Source organism: Podarcis muralis, chromosome 11, assembly GCF_964188315.1.
Source record: "Podarcis muralis chromosome 11, rPodMur119.hap1.1, whole genome shotgun sequence".
NCBI lineage: Eukaryota > Metazoa > Chordata > Lepidosauria > Squamata > Lacertidae > Podarcis > Podarcis muralis.
In genome coordinates, this window is record NC_135665.1 from 10,902,647 (window position 1) to 10,919,909 (window position 17,263).

The window sequence follows — 17,263 nt, forward strand, 5'->3', positions numbered from 1 at the left end:
CATGGCAAACCGGAGCTCATTTTGCACAAATATATCTCATAGTGGTTGAACAAATGAAAGATGAATGCCATTCAATTAGGTCTATTGCCATGGAGCTCTGAAGCTGCCTTTCCCATGGCACCTAGAGAACGGAAAGGAATGTAGCTCATTTCAAGCTCCTTTTAAGATATATCTTCCCTTTGCTCAGTGAAGGTGATTTGGCTCTTGGGTTAGGTTCCCTGCTGAGAATGTTCCAAATCAAAGGCTCCCTCATTACTGAATGCCAGTTCATAATGTACCATATTTTAAATCCCACTTTAGACTGATTAGTTCCAGAAGGGGAAATACTGTAAGACGCTGGGTGTTTTAGCCTGGGGAGTTTAGCCTGGAGCAAGAACCCAACCCCAATTTTGGCTGGAATTTTGAAAGAAATTGCAATGAAAACAAACGCTGACTGTTTTCTGGAAAGCAAAAGTGTACGTTTCCCCAGATCTGCTGCACAAGGTTTCATGAATGGATGTTTCGGGGTGCAGTTCTGGCACTCCCGGTCAGCCACAGCTCATGCAGTTTTTCACTGGAGAGTCTCTGCATGGGCGAACAAAACTGGCACCTTTACAATAGAGCAGGGTGGTGCAACATGTGGCCCTCGATGCCTTTTTTGGGTGGCCCTTGGCAACATTTGAGGCCCTCCCTTCCCGCAGCCCTCGCAGCCCCCACATGCCTTCCCAAATCTTGGTAAGTGAGGTACTGAGCTTTGAGAACGAGGCATGAGGGTTCTGGCAGGGTCCTAGAGTCCTCCCCAAAACCTAGTTCAGTTTGGAAAGGAGGTAGAAGGTCTCTGGGACCCTGCCAGAGCTTCGTGCCTCTTTCCCAAAGCCCGGTATCTCACTTAACTGGCTTTGGGAAGGCAGCATGAGGACTGAGGGGCATGATAAATTATGGCCTCGCTGCCCACTCCTACAATGTGCTCTACGTGGGGCTACCTTTGAAGGTAACCCGGAAACTACAACTAAAGAATGCAACAGCTAGACTGGTGACTGGGAGTGGTTGCCGAGACCACATAACACTGGTCCTGAAAGACTCCCAGTACGTTTCCAAGCACAATTCAAAGTGTCGGTCCAGACCTTGAAAGCCCTAAATTGCCTCGGCCCAGTAGACCTGAAGGAGCGTCTCCACCCCCATCATTCAGCTGGGACACTGAGGTCCAGCTCTGAGGGCCTTCTGGCAGTTCCCTCCCTGCGAGAAGTGAGGTTACAGGGAACCAGGCAGAAGGCCTTCTTAGTAGTGGCGCCCGCCCTGTGGAACGCCCTCCCATCAGATGTCAAAGAAATAACTTTGAGAAGGTTATTTTAAATATCCTTTTTATTTCATTATATACCATTTCCCAGTAAGCTTTAACCTGACTACAAGACCACCACATACTACAACACACACACCTTTTTGCATCTGATTGCACATCTGAGTACAGCGGTACCTCGGGTTACATACGCTTCAGGTTACATACACTTCAGGTTACAAACTCTGCTAACCCAGAAATAGTACCTCGGGTTAAGAACTTTGCTTCAGGATGAGAAGAGAAATCGTGTTCCAGTGGCGGGAGGCCCCATTAGCTAAAGTGGTTCTTCAGGTTAAGAACAGTTTCAGGTTAAGAACGGACCTCCAGAACGAATTAAGTACTTAATCCGAGGTACCACTATATATATAGTACTGAAAGCTAATACCCAATTTGTGAGCTATTTTGCTGAAATATGCATGAGAGAAGTAGTGGAATAGATGTCATAATTTCATGGCAAAACAGTAAATTCTCAATGATTTAGCACAATACAGAAGAAGTAAAAACTATTTTTTAAAAATACAAAGAGACAGCTTTTTTAAAAAAGAAACAGTTCAGATAAAATAGCCATTTAAAAACCGAAAGCCTTCCTGAAAAGGCAAGGTTTTTGCCAACTTTTGAAATTGGCCGCACAGCTAGCCTCTTTTAGACAGGTTTCAGTATTTTGTAGAACAAGCAGAATGAGAAAGTGAATTCCTTCCTCCCCCAGCCATCTCTAGGATAAGAGACTAATTTACTGTTATTTCCTTATCTTAAGGTTCCTTAATGTGGCAGAAAGTTGCAGCCACTGGCATCGCACCTCAGACTCTCAATCACAGTTCAGCTGCAGTTGGAGAAAACATCTATGTATATGGGGGTACACTATGTGGAAAAGCTGTTGATGACCTGCACGTGTTCAACACGGGTGAGTAGAACTAAATCTCCTTTAAGAAATTTGGTTTCGTATGTGGTCAATCAATCCACAATCATGCAATAGTGCAGACTATAGCCGTAAGTGCAAATAGAGCTTACTTGATTCTAGGGTTCTTTCTTGCTCTTCAGCATAAAGCCCTAGGTCAGGTTAAAATAATATAAAGATATATTTCTAAAAATCAGTTAAGATAATTTACATCAGAAAAATAGGGAGGGTCCTAAAAATTTAAATATCTCTGGTGTCAAATGTCAGGGTGAAGAGGTGTATTGTGGGTATAATATATAGAAGCTCTCCTTGATTTCTCTTTGTTGTTATTTGCTACATCGTTTCCTCCATCTTTTATGATGATCCAAATCTTTTACATCTCCATTGTGTCCAAAATTCACCCTTAAACTACAAGTGATATTCCAATCCTGCTAGCGATTTTAACTGTTTACAATGGTCTTTAAGATAAGTTATAAATTTTCCCCATTCCTTAACATTTTGGTCTTCCCAATTTTTGATTCTCCCGGTCATTTTAGCCTTTTCAGCATAGTCCATCAACTTGATCTGCCATTTTTCTCTGGTAGGAACTTTATCTTCTTTCCATCTCTGGGCCGATAATATCCATGCAGCTGTGGTTGCATACATAGATAGTCTTTTCTGCTCCCTTGGGATTTCGGCACCTAGAGAAGGCACTCTATTTGGGGGCACACAATTTTTATGTCTGTAACTGTGGATTAAAAAGTACATAGACTCACCTTCACTCATATGGTTCCGTTTTGATAGGAAAAAAATAATATTAAACTGCAGAGGTAGCCAGTGTGTTTGGGTTCCAATTTCCATTAGCCCCAGTCAGCAAGGCCAATGACCAGGAATGATGCGAACTGGAGTCCAGAATACCTAAGGGCCACTATTTTTGCCTCCCACCCACTGTTCTATGGAATGCCATTCTTCCATTTTTGTTGCATTTTTTTTTGTCATAACACCTTTGCTATTGTGACAGTTTATGTTATCTTTCAGTGTCCCAAAGCTGGACCCCGGTCAAAACCTCTGGTTCAACCCCTGGTGCCAGGTTAGTTGCTGATTTTTTTATATTTTAAATTTTTAGGTTAGTTGCTTGTTAACACTAGAGTTGAACCGGAATAAGAAAAGCACAAGTAAAAGATAGTTTAGTCATGTTCTCCGCCAGAGAAACTGCTGATGAAGGTGGAATAATATTTGAAGTGTAAGGACCATTTCTCAGACCCTCCACCATTCGTGTCACCTCGCCATTCATATATACAGAAGGTCTTGCTTTAATAGTACAAAGGGAATATTCCGTGCTATGTTGGAGGGGGTGCCAGGAAATAGGAAATTATGTTCACATGTGGTGGGGGTGTAAATCTGTACAATTTTGGGGGCAAAGGGTGTTTAAGGAGATAACAGAAATCACTGGATTAAAGTCCAGAGGTACAGTAGCATTTTTATAAATTTACGATGGGGTGGAAGGTTCACAGGCTACGAAGGACTTGCTCACAAATTTATTGGCAGCTGCACGCATTATTATAGCAAGGAATTGGAAGGGGCAAGCAGAATATAAAATGGAAGAATGGTATAAATCTGAGGAAGTCTCTCTGGCACCTGGTGCAGGGTGCCGAGGGGCGGGGCGAACCGCCCAGTGGCACATGCGCAGGGCCCATACAGACTGTGCATGTGCGGCGCACGTGCGGATGGCGCACGTGTGGCAGACCATACAGACGCTGCATGCACCCTCGGCCGCTCTACAGCTGGGGGGGGGAAGTAGCAGGCCATCTTGTCCCCCCCAGGGTAGCACCCGGGGTGGACCGCCCCCCACCCACCCCTCCATACACCCCGGTATAAAGAGGTGTGGGATATAGCTATTAACGATAAATTAATGTGTCATTAAGGTTAGATGGGGAATACACAGGAGAAATTATTTTGAGGAGATATGGGTGGTGTTTGTAGAATTTGTACTGTTAAAACAGAAGGGGGTCAAACTATCTCAAGAGGTGTTGTAATTTTGGGAGGTTTGGGTACTTACAATGGAATGGTCTCAGTGGTAGGGGGCACATTTTTATTCTTACTTATGATTAATACTTTGTCATAAATAAATAAATAAATAAATAAATAAATTCTGTCCTTGCATCTTACTTAGCATGAGGATAGAGGCCATAAAAATGAGTAAGCAAGTCTGTGGGGACATGTTTTCTGGGTTCTGGGATGGTGTAAAGCAGAATAAGACCCACTTATTGTCTGAACCAAAGATTGTTTCAGGAAGCCATGACTTTCTTCTATGCATAGGCAAAAGGCCCTAGGAGCTGAAAAGATGCTGGCCAAACATTCATGAATACAGTGCTCATTCTTCCTATCATAATAAGTTGATCCCTATATATTCTTTTCCTGACAAAGGGGAGAGCTCTGTTAATGGTGGCACCAAATGGATTCTGAGAAAATGCCCTCCTTTGCCATTCCAAATAAACAAGGAAACAAGAGAATATAATTATCTCTGTGACCCATTGAAGCTTGAGCTGGAACAGCACATAATTTTTGTTTAATTGGGAGTGAAATATTCAACCATACCGGTAATGGGATCTGAATGCTGCCTTTATGACCTAGTCAACACTCTGTGCCATGTCATGAATAGACGTGACTTTTATTGCCTGGCTAAATATTGCCGAGTCTTCCTTTGAAGGAGAGGAGAAATAGCTTAAAAGGAAAACGGGGACACTTGAAGGGTCTTCAACTAGTTCTACAGGGAGTTTGATACAATTGTGAGGGTTTGACTTTGGGCAAGGCTAATAGTGTATAATTTCCTTTGATTCCTGGCCATCTATGCATCTATACAGGGTCCTTCTGAGGATAAAATGGGAAGGGGAAGAAACCAAATATACGACTTTGAGGTCCTTGGAGGAAACTTGGGTTAAAAATGTAATAATAAGTAAATAATAAACTGTGAGACCTCCAGGTGTAGGGCATTATATAAATTCAATAAATAAATAAAAATGAAATGAAATGGCACATTTTGCTCCTCAAGTGCTCGGACGAGAATAATTGTTGCTCACCTCAGATGTTTGCTTAACTATATTAAAGGAGTCTTGTTCCCAATATGTGGTTTTTCCCCCCCTTCACTGGATCTATTCTCTCTTCCACTAGTACCACCATAACTGGAATAGCTAAGACTGGCTTATGAAAAATTATTCTTTGCTCACTCAGAGTGCAGTGAGGAACGCTTTGTTCATTAACAGTGCTCTGGAGAATGCCCAGGAACCTGAACATGACAAATTGCCGCCAACCTAAAATCATTAGGCAATACAATGCACTAGCTCAAAACACAAGCGTGACAAATTAGTGGCGATTTTCCCTCAGCCTCCACGAATTCTGATATGCGTGCCAGGCAGGCAAAAGGAAGTAAGCCCCATTGAACTTCACGGGGCTCACTTCTGAGTAGATAAGACTAGCAGGGTTGGGGAACCCTTTTCAGACCCCGGCTTCTTCCACTCCTGTGGTGGGTGGGACCAGAAGGAAAAGTAGGAGGAGCAAATAATGTAGATATTACCTTTGTGCAGTAGATGAGCTTCTACACGCACAAAGAACCACAGAAGTACTGTTTTGGGGGGACAGGGGCATAGCTGTCAACATTTTCCTTTTTTTAAGGGAAACTCCCTTATTTCGAATAGGATTCCTAGCAAGAAAAGGGGAAAGTTGACAGCTATGGACAGGGGACGGGTGGGTATGGAGGACTCACTGGTCCTGAATGGAGTAACTGTGCCTCTGAAGGACCAGGTGTGCAGCCTGGGAGTCATTTTGGACTCACAGCTGCCCATGGAGGCGCAGGTCAATTCTGTGTCCAGGGCAGCTGTTTACCAGCTCCATCTGGTACGCAGGCTGAGACCCTACCTGCATGCTCTACTTATCTCCCGCTTGGACTACTGAAACGTGCTCCATGTGGGGCTACCTTTGAAGGTGACCCGGAAACTACAACTAATCTAGAATGCAGCAGATAGACTGGTGACTGGGAGTGGCCGCCAAGACCATATAACACCAGTCCTGAAAGACCTACAATGGCTCCCAGTACGTTTCCAGGCACAATTCAAAGTGTTGGTGCTGACCTTTAAAGCCCTAAATGGCCTTGGCCCAGTATACCTGAAGGAGTGTCTCCGCCCCCATAGTTCAGCCCGGACACTGAGGTCCAGCTCCGAGGGCCTTCTGGTGGTTCCCTCCCTGTGAGAAACAAAGTTACAGGGCCTTCTCAGTAGTGGTGCCTGCCCTATGGAATGCCCTCCCACTAGATGTGAAAGAAATGAACAACTATCTGACTTTTAGAAGACATCTGAAGGCAGCCCTGTTTAGGGAAGCTTTTAATATTTGATGAATTATTGTATTTTAATATTTTGCTGGAAGCCACCCAGAGTGACTGGGGAAACCCAGCCAGATGGGTGTGGTATAAATAAATTATTATCATCATCACCATCATCATCATCATCTCTGTTCTGCAGCCAGACAAGCAAAAGGCATTACAGTGGTACCTCAGGTTACAGATGCTTCAGGTTACATACGCTTCAGGTTACAGACTCTGCTAACCCAGAAATAGTACCTCGGGTTAAGAACTTTGCTTCAGGATGAGAACAGAAATTGTGTAGCAGTGGCGCTGTGGCAGCTAGAGGCCCCATTAGCTAAAGTGGTGCTTCAGGTTAAGAACAGTTTCAGGTTAAGTACGGACCTCCGGAATGAATTAAGTACTTAACCTGAGGTACCACAGTATCAGAGTTTGAGGGATGCATTCCAGCCAGCCAAAACACGCAAGAAGGATGCAAAGCACTGGGGATGTGGTATAGAGTTTGGGGGCCAGATAGAGCGACTTGGAGGGCCACATTTACCCTCCCCACCAGGCCTGAGATTCTCAGGCCCTGGTGTACAGCATTGAGCTGTAAGACTTTTGAACGAATATCCAGTTAAATTTGGGCATAGGTAGCCCACACCAGAGTTCAAGCTAACTGTCATAGTGTTACTTTGTCTATCAGCGAGTGACAAAGTCTCATCACTGTCACAATTCATGAAGTTGGGCTATCAATACAAATGCAGATGCGTCAGATTTCAGACACTATAACTTGTGCTAGATATTGATACGATTGCCACCAGAACGCTTCACAGCAGAAATCTTTGGGCTGCGTTTATAAATAAATGACAATTAAGTAGCTTTGGATGAAATTCTGCCTTGGCATAAGCTAGCGCAAACACATTATTATGCCTTGCCTTTGCCAAGATTGATTTTGTGTTTTTTTTCTGTTACTAAACTACTGTAATAAACATAATAAGTTTAAGGAATCGACAAATGTAGTTCCCAGCATAAAAATAATGAGTATTGTTCCAGTTGTATAATCACATTCCTTATGAGCTGGGCAACGAAACAGTTATTGTGATGGAACAAATTATTCAGTATATTTGTATTTACTACAAGGAAAGCAATAATTTGATCATGGGAGGAAGTGGTGCCTTTTGCTCAAACAAGATTCCTCCCCTCTCACACATACATTTTTACCAATTCCCTGTTCCTACTTCAACTCACCCCACATCCCATCCCATCCCAACTGTTTTCATTTTCGTTACGTATTTTGTGGTTTTATATCTTGATTTTATTCTGTAAACCCCCATGAGACCCCCCGGGTATAGGGCGGTATATAAATTCAATAAATAATAATAATAGCCTTATTACACTTCAGCTCACTTGCCTTAGGAGACTTGGTGCTCCTTCAAAATGCAATTATTATTTATTTACAGTAAGGGAACTTGTATACACATTCAGGTCTTTGAGATTTGAAAATGTGGCAACAATGCAATCCTGTACAGGTCTACTCCTATGTAAGTCCCACTAAGTTCCATGAGGGTTACTTCCAGGTTTGCCTATACAGTACTACCTCTGGATACGAATGGGATCCGTTCCGGAGCCCCGTTCACATCCTGAAGTAAACATAACATGCGACTGCGCATGTGCGCAGGTCGTGTTTCGCCGCTTCTGCGCATGCACGTGACGTCATTTTTAGCATCTGCGCATGCGCGAGCGGCAAAACCCGGACGTAACGTGCTCCGTTACTTCCGGGTTGCCGCAGAGCGCAACCCAAAAATACTTAACCTGAAGCTACTTCGACCCGAGGTATGACTGTATAGGATTGCATACAAAATAGGCTTTCTGCAGAATATTAATGCCTCCTTACGTGTGGCAATGCAACCAGGAAGCATTGTGTTACTGGCACCTCAAACAACTATATGACAGGTGTATCATATAATAAGTTTCATTGTCCCCATTGCTTTTCATAGCACTATTCAGGGGTGGGGACTGGCACAGCAGGTGGGCACAGTCATGGGTTGCCGGTGCTGCTTTTAATGGGAATTAGTGGGGCTCAGAGGCCAACTACAGCACATCTGGCTAACCTAGGGCACTTCAGACGTTATTGGACTACAAATCCCTGAGCATTGACCGTGTAATAATAATAATAATAATAATAATAATAATAATAATAATAATTTATTATTTATACCCCACCCATCTAGCTGGGTTTCCCCAGCCACTCTGGGTGGCTTCCAACTGAATATTAAAATACAATAATCTATTAAACATTAGAAGCTTCCCTAAACAGGGCTGCCTTCAGATGTCTTCTAAAAGTCTGTCAGTTGTTTTTCTCTTTGACATCTGGTGGGAGGGCGTTCCACAGGGCAGGTGCTACTACCGAGAAGGCCCTCTGCCTGGTTCCCTGTAACTTGGCTTCTCGCAGCGAGGGAACCACCAGAAGGCCCTCAGTGCTGGACCTCAGTGTCCGGGCAGAATGATGGGGCTGGAGACGCTCCTTCAGGTATACTGGGCCGAGGCCATGTTGGCTGAGCTTCAGAGGTGGTGCTGCTGGGACAGGAGAGAGAAGGTTGAGCCATGAAACACAAACAGGGAATGAGGGAGAGGAGCAAGAGCCAGCAGGTATTTGGGAGGAAAGGAATGAGCATATACAGTGGTACCTTGGTTCTCAAACGCCTTGGTACTCAAATAACTTGGAACCCAAACGCTGCAAACCCTTCCGGGTATGTGTTCTGGTTTGCAAACTTTTTTTGGAAGCTGAACGTGCTCCATTTTGAGTGTTACGCTTCTGTTTTGAGTGTTACGCTGAGGTCTGTCTGGTTTTGCTATTTATTTTGCGTTTTTGTTTTTGCGGCTCTTTTTGTTTTGTTTTTGTGACTGTGTGGAACCCAGTTCAGCTGCTGATGGATTGATTGTGTGACTGCTGTACATTGTTTATTGCTTTCATTTTATGGATCACTGGTCTCGTTAGATAGTAAAATTCATGTTAAATTGCTGTTTCAGGGGTTGTTTTTAAAAGTCTGGGATGGATGAATCTATTTTGCGTTAATTTCTATGGGAAAACGTGCCATGGTTTTGGAATGGACTTCTGGAATGGATTAAGCTTGAGAACCAAGGTGCCATTGTATTTGGGAGGAAAGGACTGAGCATATAGTGAGTAGACTGGGAAGGGGCCAGTTCAGGAACAGGGCGTGTTGCCAAAACACAGAGAATGCACCACCAGAAAAGAGGATAGAAGAAAGCGCCGATTTGCACAAAATCCTGCGTCGGTTTTGATGCATAGATGCAGATTTAGAAATCATTCTGAAGGGTAAAGATGACCAGTAAGAAACAGAAGAGGAGACATGGCTGAGGGTAAGCCAGTGTGACGCATGGCTACCTTAGTAAGGAAACAAGGGTCTACTGACAGTCCACATAAACTCCTGGTCTTCTCGCTCAACTCCTTAGCAGGTACTTGATATAGCTGTGCACTTGAAAACCCTTAGAGTTAATTCAGAGGGTCTGGATGGTAGAGAGCAGAAGGGATCAGCAAAATGGTAAGAGAGAGAGCACTTGACCTCTTCAGACCTGCCGCCAGAGGAGATGACAGTGGTGAGTTTTGATAGCAGTTATTTCATGAAAAGCACACTTGCTGCTGTATAGATGCAACTCTCAGGGCTTCCTAGAGTGCAGGTCTAGAGGAGTGGCTAAGTGACTGAGCGGCATGCTTCAGGAAGAACGGCGGGAGAGCACTGTTGCTCTCGTATTCTGCTGCTTGGCTTCCCAGAGGCATCTAGCTTAGGGTTACCAGACACCCCTGGTTCTGCAAATCTGTTCCTGGGAAATGTGGCAGCGGCAGCCTCAGCAGCCTGGAGCCAGCCTGGTAGCGCAGTTGGCTCTGGCTGGCTTCAGGAGCTGCTCGCTGCTGGCTGCCGTGGCGCCCGCCATTCTTCCTCGCCGGAAGTCCCCATATGATGTGTTTTGCACAAGACACATCGTATAGGGACTTCCGGGAGGCAAACTGGCAGGCACCAGGGAGGGGGCAGCAAGCAGCTCCTGAAGCCAGCCAGAGCCAACTGCGCTACCAGGCTGCCTCCGGGCTGCTGACTGCCGCTGTTGCTGCCACTGCCAAAGGGGAACCGGGGACGACCGGCGGTACAGATCTCCTGCCCTCTTCCGCCTTTGTTTTGATTGATCAGGGGAGGCTCGGGAGTTGTTATTGGGTGGCCGTTGCCCAGTTTTAAAAAAACTCTGCACATTTATGTTTCACAGGGTGCGAAAGGAGGGCTTTGCACCTTTATACAATATGCATGCCTGCTTGGGCCTACGGTCTTTTGCCTTACCATCCCCGTTACTGACTCCCTGTTGCTACTCAGCTTAAAAAAAAAAGGGGGGGGTGTCCCCGGATTCATTAAAAAAAAAATCTGGTAACCATAATGTAGCTGGCCACTGCGTTCTCTCTGTCTCTGTCTCCATCTCTTTCTACTTTCCTCTACATACAGGGGAGAGGAGGAGGACCCAGAACAAAGGTGTGCCTGCCCTTATATAGACATTTTAAATTGCCCGCCCTGGAGCCCAAGACCACCCCCAGAAACATCATACATACATCACAGAAGGGAGGTAGCCCAAGGCTACCCCCCAGATACATCATACTTACATCACAGAAAAGGTGGTCTACAACAGAAACCTGAGTGCATTGTTTATCTCCTGTCTGGCAAGTTACCTGATTGCCTTATCTGAGTTTTGGTCTTTTGTTGTTATAACTACTTAATTCCTGAATCTAGGTCACAGGTCACAGGCTCACACCCTCTTCATAACTTGAATGTGCCCTGAAGACAGGATCTGTGAGGAAAGAGACAATGGGGAAGTATCCCACTTTGACCTTGCAGAGAAATATTTGAGGACAATTTGTTCGGGACCCTTCTGTGGGATTTCAAACATGTGGTTTATATATGCAGTTATGAGCATTTAATTTTTTTATATATGACCTTAAATTCTTATAACAGCAGCAATGGCATCTTGCAGAATACACCTGCCCCCTGCCAAAGAGAACAGTTGAGGGGGGTGCAACCTTATATACTTTTGATTTCCATGGCATTTCTAATTCTGTCTGAGTTAGCTGCGAGGCACACTGTTAAATACAAATGATGTTTTAACTTTTCAGATCAGGCCATGCTTTTGCAACAATCGGAGAAATCATCTATATGTTTGGAGGATGTTCCGACGAAGATGAATATTGCACTGATCTGTTTGCACTGGACACAGGTGTCTTTCATTATTACAGATCATTTCCCTCACTGTATGAATAACTGGGGTGTTTTTTCGGGGGGAGGTACAAATAGATGAAAGGCAATGCAACAACACTGTACCACTTTTGCTTGTACCTCAGTACAAACATCTGAGAAAATCAGAGCCAGACTTCAGATGGATCTTTACTCATGAAAATCAGCTTTGAACACACAATAAACCAGGGAAAAAACAAAATTTATGGAGATATAAGTAAAAACATGCATTCTGTATCATTATTCAGTAAGAAGTTTGCCTGCTCCCAGTTTCCACTTTTAGGCAAAGGCACTTGGATAACTGATAAGCACTGGGGCATTTGACACTTAATTGTATCAAAATTGTATTATACAATTAATGCAATTAAACTGTATTAAAAATTTAGTGAATCCAGGCCAAATTAATTACACTTCGGTAAAAAGTTAGTTACGGCTAGCCTGTCCTATTGATTATAATGGGAACTAAGTATTATTAACTTGGTTTCGATCCCTTAAGAACTCAAGAGTTCTTAAAGAGTTCCCTTATGTATAACTGTACACCATTTCCTGTTGGCTCACTGGCCATCTCCCAAAAAAGCCATGTTGGGTCCTCGGCTTCCACAGAGCTCAGTTCTTCATCATGTCAAATACTGTGAAATTCTTCATTGCAGTTTTATACCACCCTGACCCTCACCGACTGATGTTGTTGGGACACTGGCTTTTTCAATGCTTTGCTTTCAAAGATGGTACCATGTTGCCAGGAAACATTCCAAAAACTAGTCCTTTCTCAGATTGCCTAAAAATAGCTCCGAAATCTTCTCCCTTAATAATGTCAGCCATTACTAGGCTGACGGTTGCTTCACAAGCCTGCAGTCTCTGATCAGTTACTCCAAAAGTTGTGGGCGTAAAATTAGATAATGCAACTTAAGAGTACAATGAGAGATGCAGTGAGACTGAGGGTACATTCTATCATATATGGTGGAGCTGTAAAAGGGTAAAAGAGTATTGGGAAATAATTTGTAATGAATTGAAAAAGATGTTTAAAAGTACCAAAAAGCCAGAGTCCTTAATGATTGGGATAATTCAGACGGAAAGTCCCAGGTGTCAAAAAAGGTTATTTATGTATGCCACTACTGCGGCTCATGTTTGGTTAGTCCAAAAATGGAAAATGAGTGAGGTCCCAACTAAAGAAGAATAGCAACTTAAGTTGACAGAATATGCACAGCTTGCAGCTTTAACATATAGAACAAGAAGAACCTATGTTTAAAGAAGATTGGAAAATGTTTATTGAATATATGGGGGGGGGGGAATTGTGTATATTTGAAAACGAGAGCAGCATTAAGACAGATTCAACAGCGTAAATATGTTTTGATGGATGTAATAATAGAATACTGAATGGTTCAGTTTATATAAAATATGCAGGGATTTATGTTATGCAAAATGAACCATGGAAAGAGTAGAAGAGAAGTCATTGATACTTTAAGGTTGTTTAAATGAATATTCTAAAATGTAAAACGGAAAATTTAATAAAAATTATACAAAAAAAAAAGTGCTGTTAGGAATGCTTAGAATTCCCTAAACTATTTAGTTATTTGGCTGCCCAATAAGTTCCAGTCTGGGACGATGGGAGGTTAGCTCTGTTTTTATAAGAATAAATGGATGGAAATATTGAAGGCCATGAGCTGCATTCCCTGATGCAAAAAAAAAACCCAGGATGCAATGCAGGTTCTATTTGCTCGTTTTCTTCTCTCCTCTTCCCAAGTATTGTTAACGTGGCAGAAGTGTGACGTCAAGGGAGAAAAGCCAATCGGAAGGACGCAGCACACATTTACAGCTCACCATGATAAGGTAAAAGCCTGTCAGTTTAAATCTTCTGTTTCAAATGATGTTGCGTGTTGAGGTCCCCAAGCCACCCCCTAAATAAATCACAATTCACACAGAATTTTTGTTTAAGGTTTTTGGCATAATTTTGGCCACAGCTTTATTAAAATACATAATGTGAGTGGTTGCTTAGGCATTGGTTACGACTATCTGTCCCCGCCCTGGGACAGAATTGGCTTCCGTATTCCAACGAAAACCAGGAAGGGAAAACAATATTGGGGAGAGAATGGGGCTGGGCACCATACTGTCACCCCTCCCCAAATGTATATATATACATACAGTGGTACCTCGGTTTACAAACACTTCGGGTTACAGACTCCGCTAACCTGGAAGTAGTACCTCAAGTTAAGAACTTTACCTCAGGATGAGAACAGAAATCTCGCCACGGCGGCAGCGCGAGGCCCCATTAGCTAAAGTGGTACCTCAGGTTAAGAATGGTTTCAGGTTGAGAACGGACCTTTGGAACAAATTAAGTTCGTAACCAGAGGTACCACTGTAAATATAAATCCAGGGCTCATCCACACTTCCGCATGTGCTGTGCCTAGAAAGCACAAGTCTTGGCAGTTTCCTGCCTGACCCACACTTTCTAAGCATGGGTCCGAGGAGTTTTCCCCCTTGCCCCATTCCTTTCCAAGGGAAAACCTGCTCTTTCGTGGTATATCAGAACAAATGGCAATCTAGGGTAAACCCAAATTCCTCTTAGTTCTGATTGAGCACTAAAGAGCAGTTGTTGTTTTCTTCCATCCCCCATCCTTCCTCATTGCGCTTCGAATTTCACCAGTGCTTAGTTATGCAGAATATCGCCATGTCTATGCAGAAAAGCCTCCCTATTGGTTTGCCAGGCCACACCTGTCATTGGGAGTCCTCTGAAATGCAAGGCGAGGCGAGTTGGCCGCAGTCCAATCAATCCCAGAGTGTTTTAGCAGATTGTTAATTAGCAGAAGCCGGCCATTTCCAAGGCAACCAGCAGTATTTGTCCGCATGTGTCCCCAGATGTTTCATTGAGGTGTGTAGGGCGAGACTAAGGATTACAGCAGACATCCAGACATCAACAATGAGAAGGGATCAAGGGATCCCCCGGGTCTACTTTGTAGGATGGAAGTTGTTCATAGCCATCTGTGTTTTCTAATGGTAACTCAGATTAGCAGATAGCTGCTTTTCTGCCCCCAGCAAAAGTGGGCAAATATATGTGTTTGGGAATTATAGGGACAGAACTACCTAAATTGTATAGAAATTTATTTATGTATGCTACTACAGCAGCGAGGATGCTACTTGCCCAAAAGTGGAAAGAATCAGAAGTCCTAGCAAAGGAGGAATAGATACAAAAACTTATGGAATATTCAGAAATGGCGAAATTTGCCAGAAGAGTAAGAAATCAAGATAACAAACATTTTATAAAAGAATGGAAATGGTTTATGGAATATTTACAGATAAATTGCAAACCAATAAAAGCATTGGCAGGATTATTGTATTAACCTGCAGTTTCATAAGAGTATATATTTAAAGTAGATAATTAAATGAATTTGGATATGCAGAAGATATTTTATAAATATATATATATTAAGGAACTGCAGAAAGAGGGCGAAGGAAGTCAAACTTCGAAATGTTAAATTGATTGTGAAACTAATGAAATGTATAAACTTGAAAAGTATAAATAAAAACTTTTTTAAAAAGTGGACAAATAACGTTACCCATAAAGTTCAGCATAGGTATTAATGTCAAGTCTCTGCAAGACATTTGGCAGGAACAGTTTACTGTTATTAATAAATGGACTTTCTGACTATTAATCGAAAGAAGGCCTTTAATGAGACATGGAACAAAACCAACTCCAGTAACTGTATTTTTGTGTGGATGTTGCCGTAGAGAAGGACAAAGCAAGGATAAAGGAGTTATTTATTACTTTTGCTACAGTTTCTTTTGTTCTTCCTTTCAGGACATTTATTTGTTTGGAGGAACTTCCAAGTCCGAAGATGGGAGTCAAATACCAAGGAATGATATTATGAAATTAAGTTTAGGTGAGATGGGGGAGCAGTGGAAGAACGGGTGGATTAGATAACGTTGTCCATCGTTGCCTGTTTGAAAGTTACTGATTTTTGAGGTGCATTTTTGCTATGCTATTTGAATACTGCCTTTATCTCTACACTTCAAAACACACCGAGTTCTTTCCATTTCGGCTGATCCATTTGTCTGTTGGTTATCCCTTATAATGTTTTTTTCTTTGAATCTGCGCTTCTTTGTTCCCACTTCTGGGGGAAAAAATGTAGCAACCAAAAATAGTTCCTCCAGTAAAATTTGCTGTGCATTTATAACTTCAGGGTAGTTTCTGATTATTGTTCTTAATTTATCATGTCGCAGGGAAGAGGGGGGAACAATTCAAGAGTCTTGTGGCACCTTCAAGACTAACATATTTGTTGTGAAGCTTTTCTGGGCAGAAAGTGCTTAGCAAGTGCTTACATGTTACTGCTGAAAATTTTGTGTGTGCGTGTGTGTGTGTGTGTGTGTGTGTGAGAGAGAGAGAGAGAGAGAGAGAGAGAGAGAGAGAGACCTGGTTCACATAGTCAGAGACAGCCTTAGTATTATGCAGAATGAGGCAGCCACCTGTGACAGCGATGTCTAGAAGTTATTTAATCCACTATTGTTGCATTGTTATTTTTACTGCCAGAGAGCGCTTATGGGAGTTACTGCCTTTGGCACCAGAATAACTTGGGAAAACAAAGATCGACACAAGAACAAGAGAGAAAACAGTTGTTTCTCTCAAAAAGTGCCAAATTTATTTATTGGTACCAGATGCGTTGCGGAAACAATTCTTCCCTTCTTCAGAGACTGATCTAAGAACTGTGATGCATATGCTTTACAGGTTGTGTCATTAACCTGCCACTTTAAAAATGACTGGAGAACAAAGAACGCAAATATCTTTTTGAGGATAATTGTTTCATCCACGTTTGAACTCCAAACATCCGTTTCACACATCGGAATGAAAAGATTTTTTGCCGTCGAAACCGCATACTGTAGCAAAAAGGCTCCGAGGAGTCTAAACCACAAGAACCTCTCAAGTTTAAAAGGAAAAAAAGACTTCTTCACTTAGGAACTCCTTGTGTCCACACTAGAACGTATTCCCAAACCTTCCTTGTGTTGTAAATAAAATCTGCCCTTTTCCCCTTATGGGGTACACAAGAGCTCGTATAGAGTCCTTACGTGGGTTCCCTATTGGTAGGAGAAAATAACAGAGGTCAACCAGAGAATATTGAGAAGCAAAGCAGCTAGTAATCCTGATCTTTATTGATCTGTTGCAACCATAGCTGTCAACTTACAGATTTGAAAATAAGGGACCAGCAGCCTTGAAAATAAGGGACCAGCAGCCAAAATAAGGGACCTGCAGCCAAAATAAGGGACCTGCAGCCAAAATAAGGGACCTGCAGCCTCAGCTGTTCCAGGCACTCCAGTCTTCCTGTCCTCCTGCAGTCTGGTCAAACTCATGCTGGGTAGCTTCGAGAACACTGTCCAACCAACTTTGTAACCAGAGGTTCAACTGAATAGAATCTGAATCACATGCACCACAAGGCCTATGCAGCCTCAACTTAAGATGGCTC

General features: G+C 43.0%; 1 protein-coding gene across 2 annotated transcripts in view; it reads left to right on the forward strand.

The window, feature by feature from the left end:
• Positions 1 to 17,263, forward strand: part of LOC114606797 (kelch domain-containing protein 3-like) — an 80,752-nt gene that overhangs the window by 13,252 nt on the left and 50,237 nt on the right. For both annotated transcript variants that reach the window (XM_028749363.2, XM_028749362.2), the window contains exons 7-11: positions 2,070 to 2,216; positions 3,228 to 3,279; positions 11,696 to 11,796; positions 13,555 to 13,640; positions 15,607 to 15,688. In XM_028749363.2, the coding sequence (XP_028605196.2) occupies positions 2,070 to 2,216; positions 3,228 to 3,279; positions 11,696 to 11,796; positions 13,555 to 13,640; positions 15,607 to 15,688 (468 nt within the window). The remainder of the gene's footprint in view (positions 1 to 2,069; positions 2,217 to 3,227; positions 3,280 to 11,695; positions 11,797 to 13,554; positions 13,641 to 15,606; positions 15,689 to 17,263) is intronic.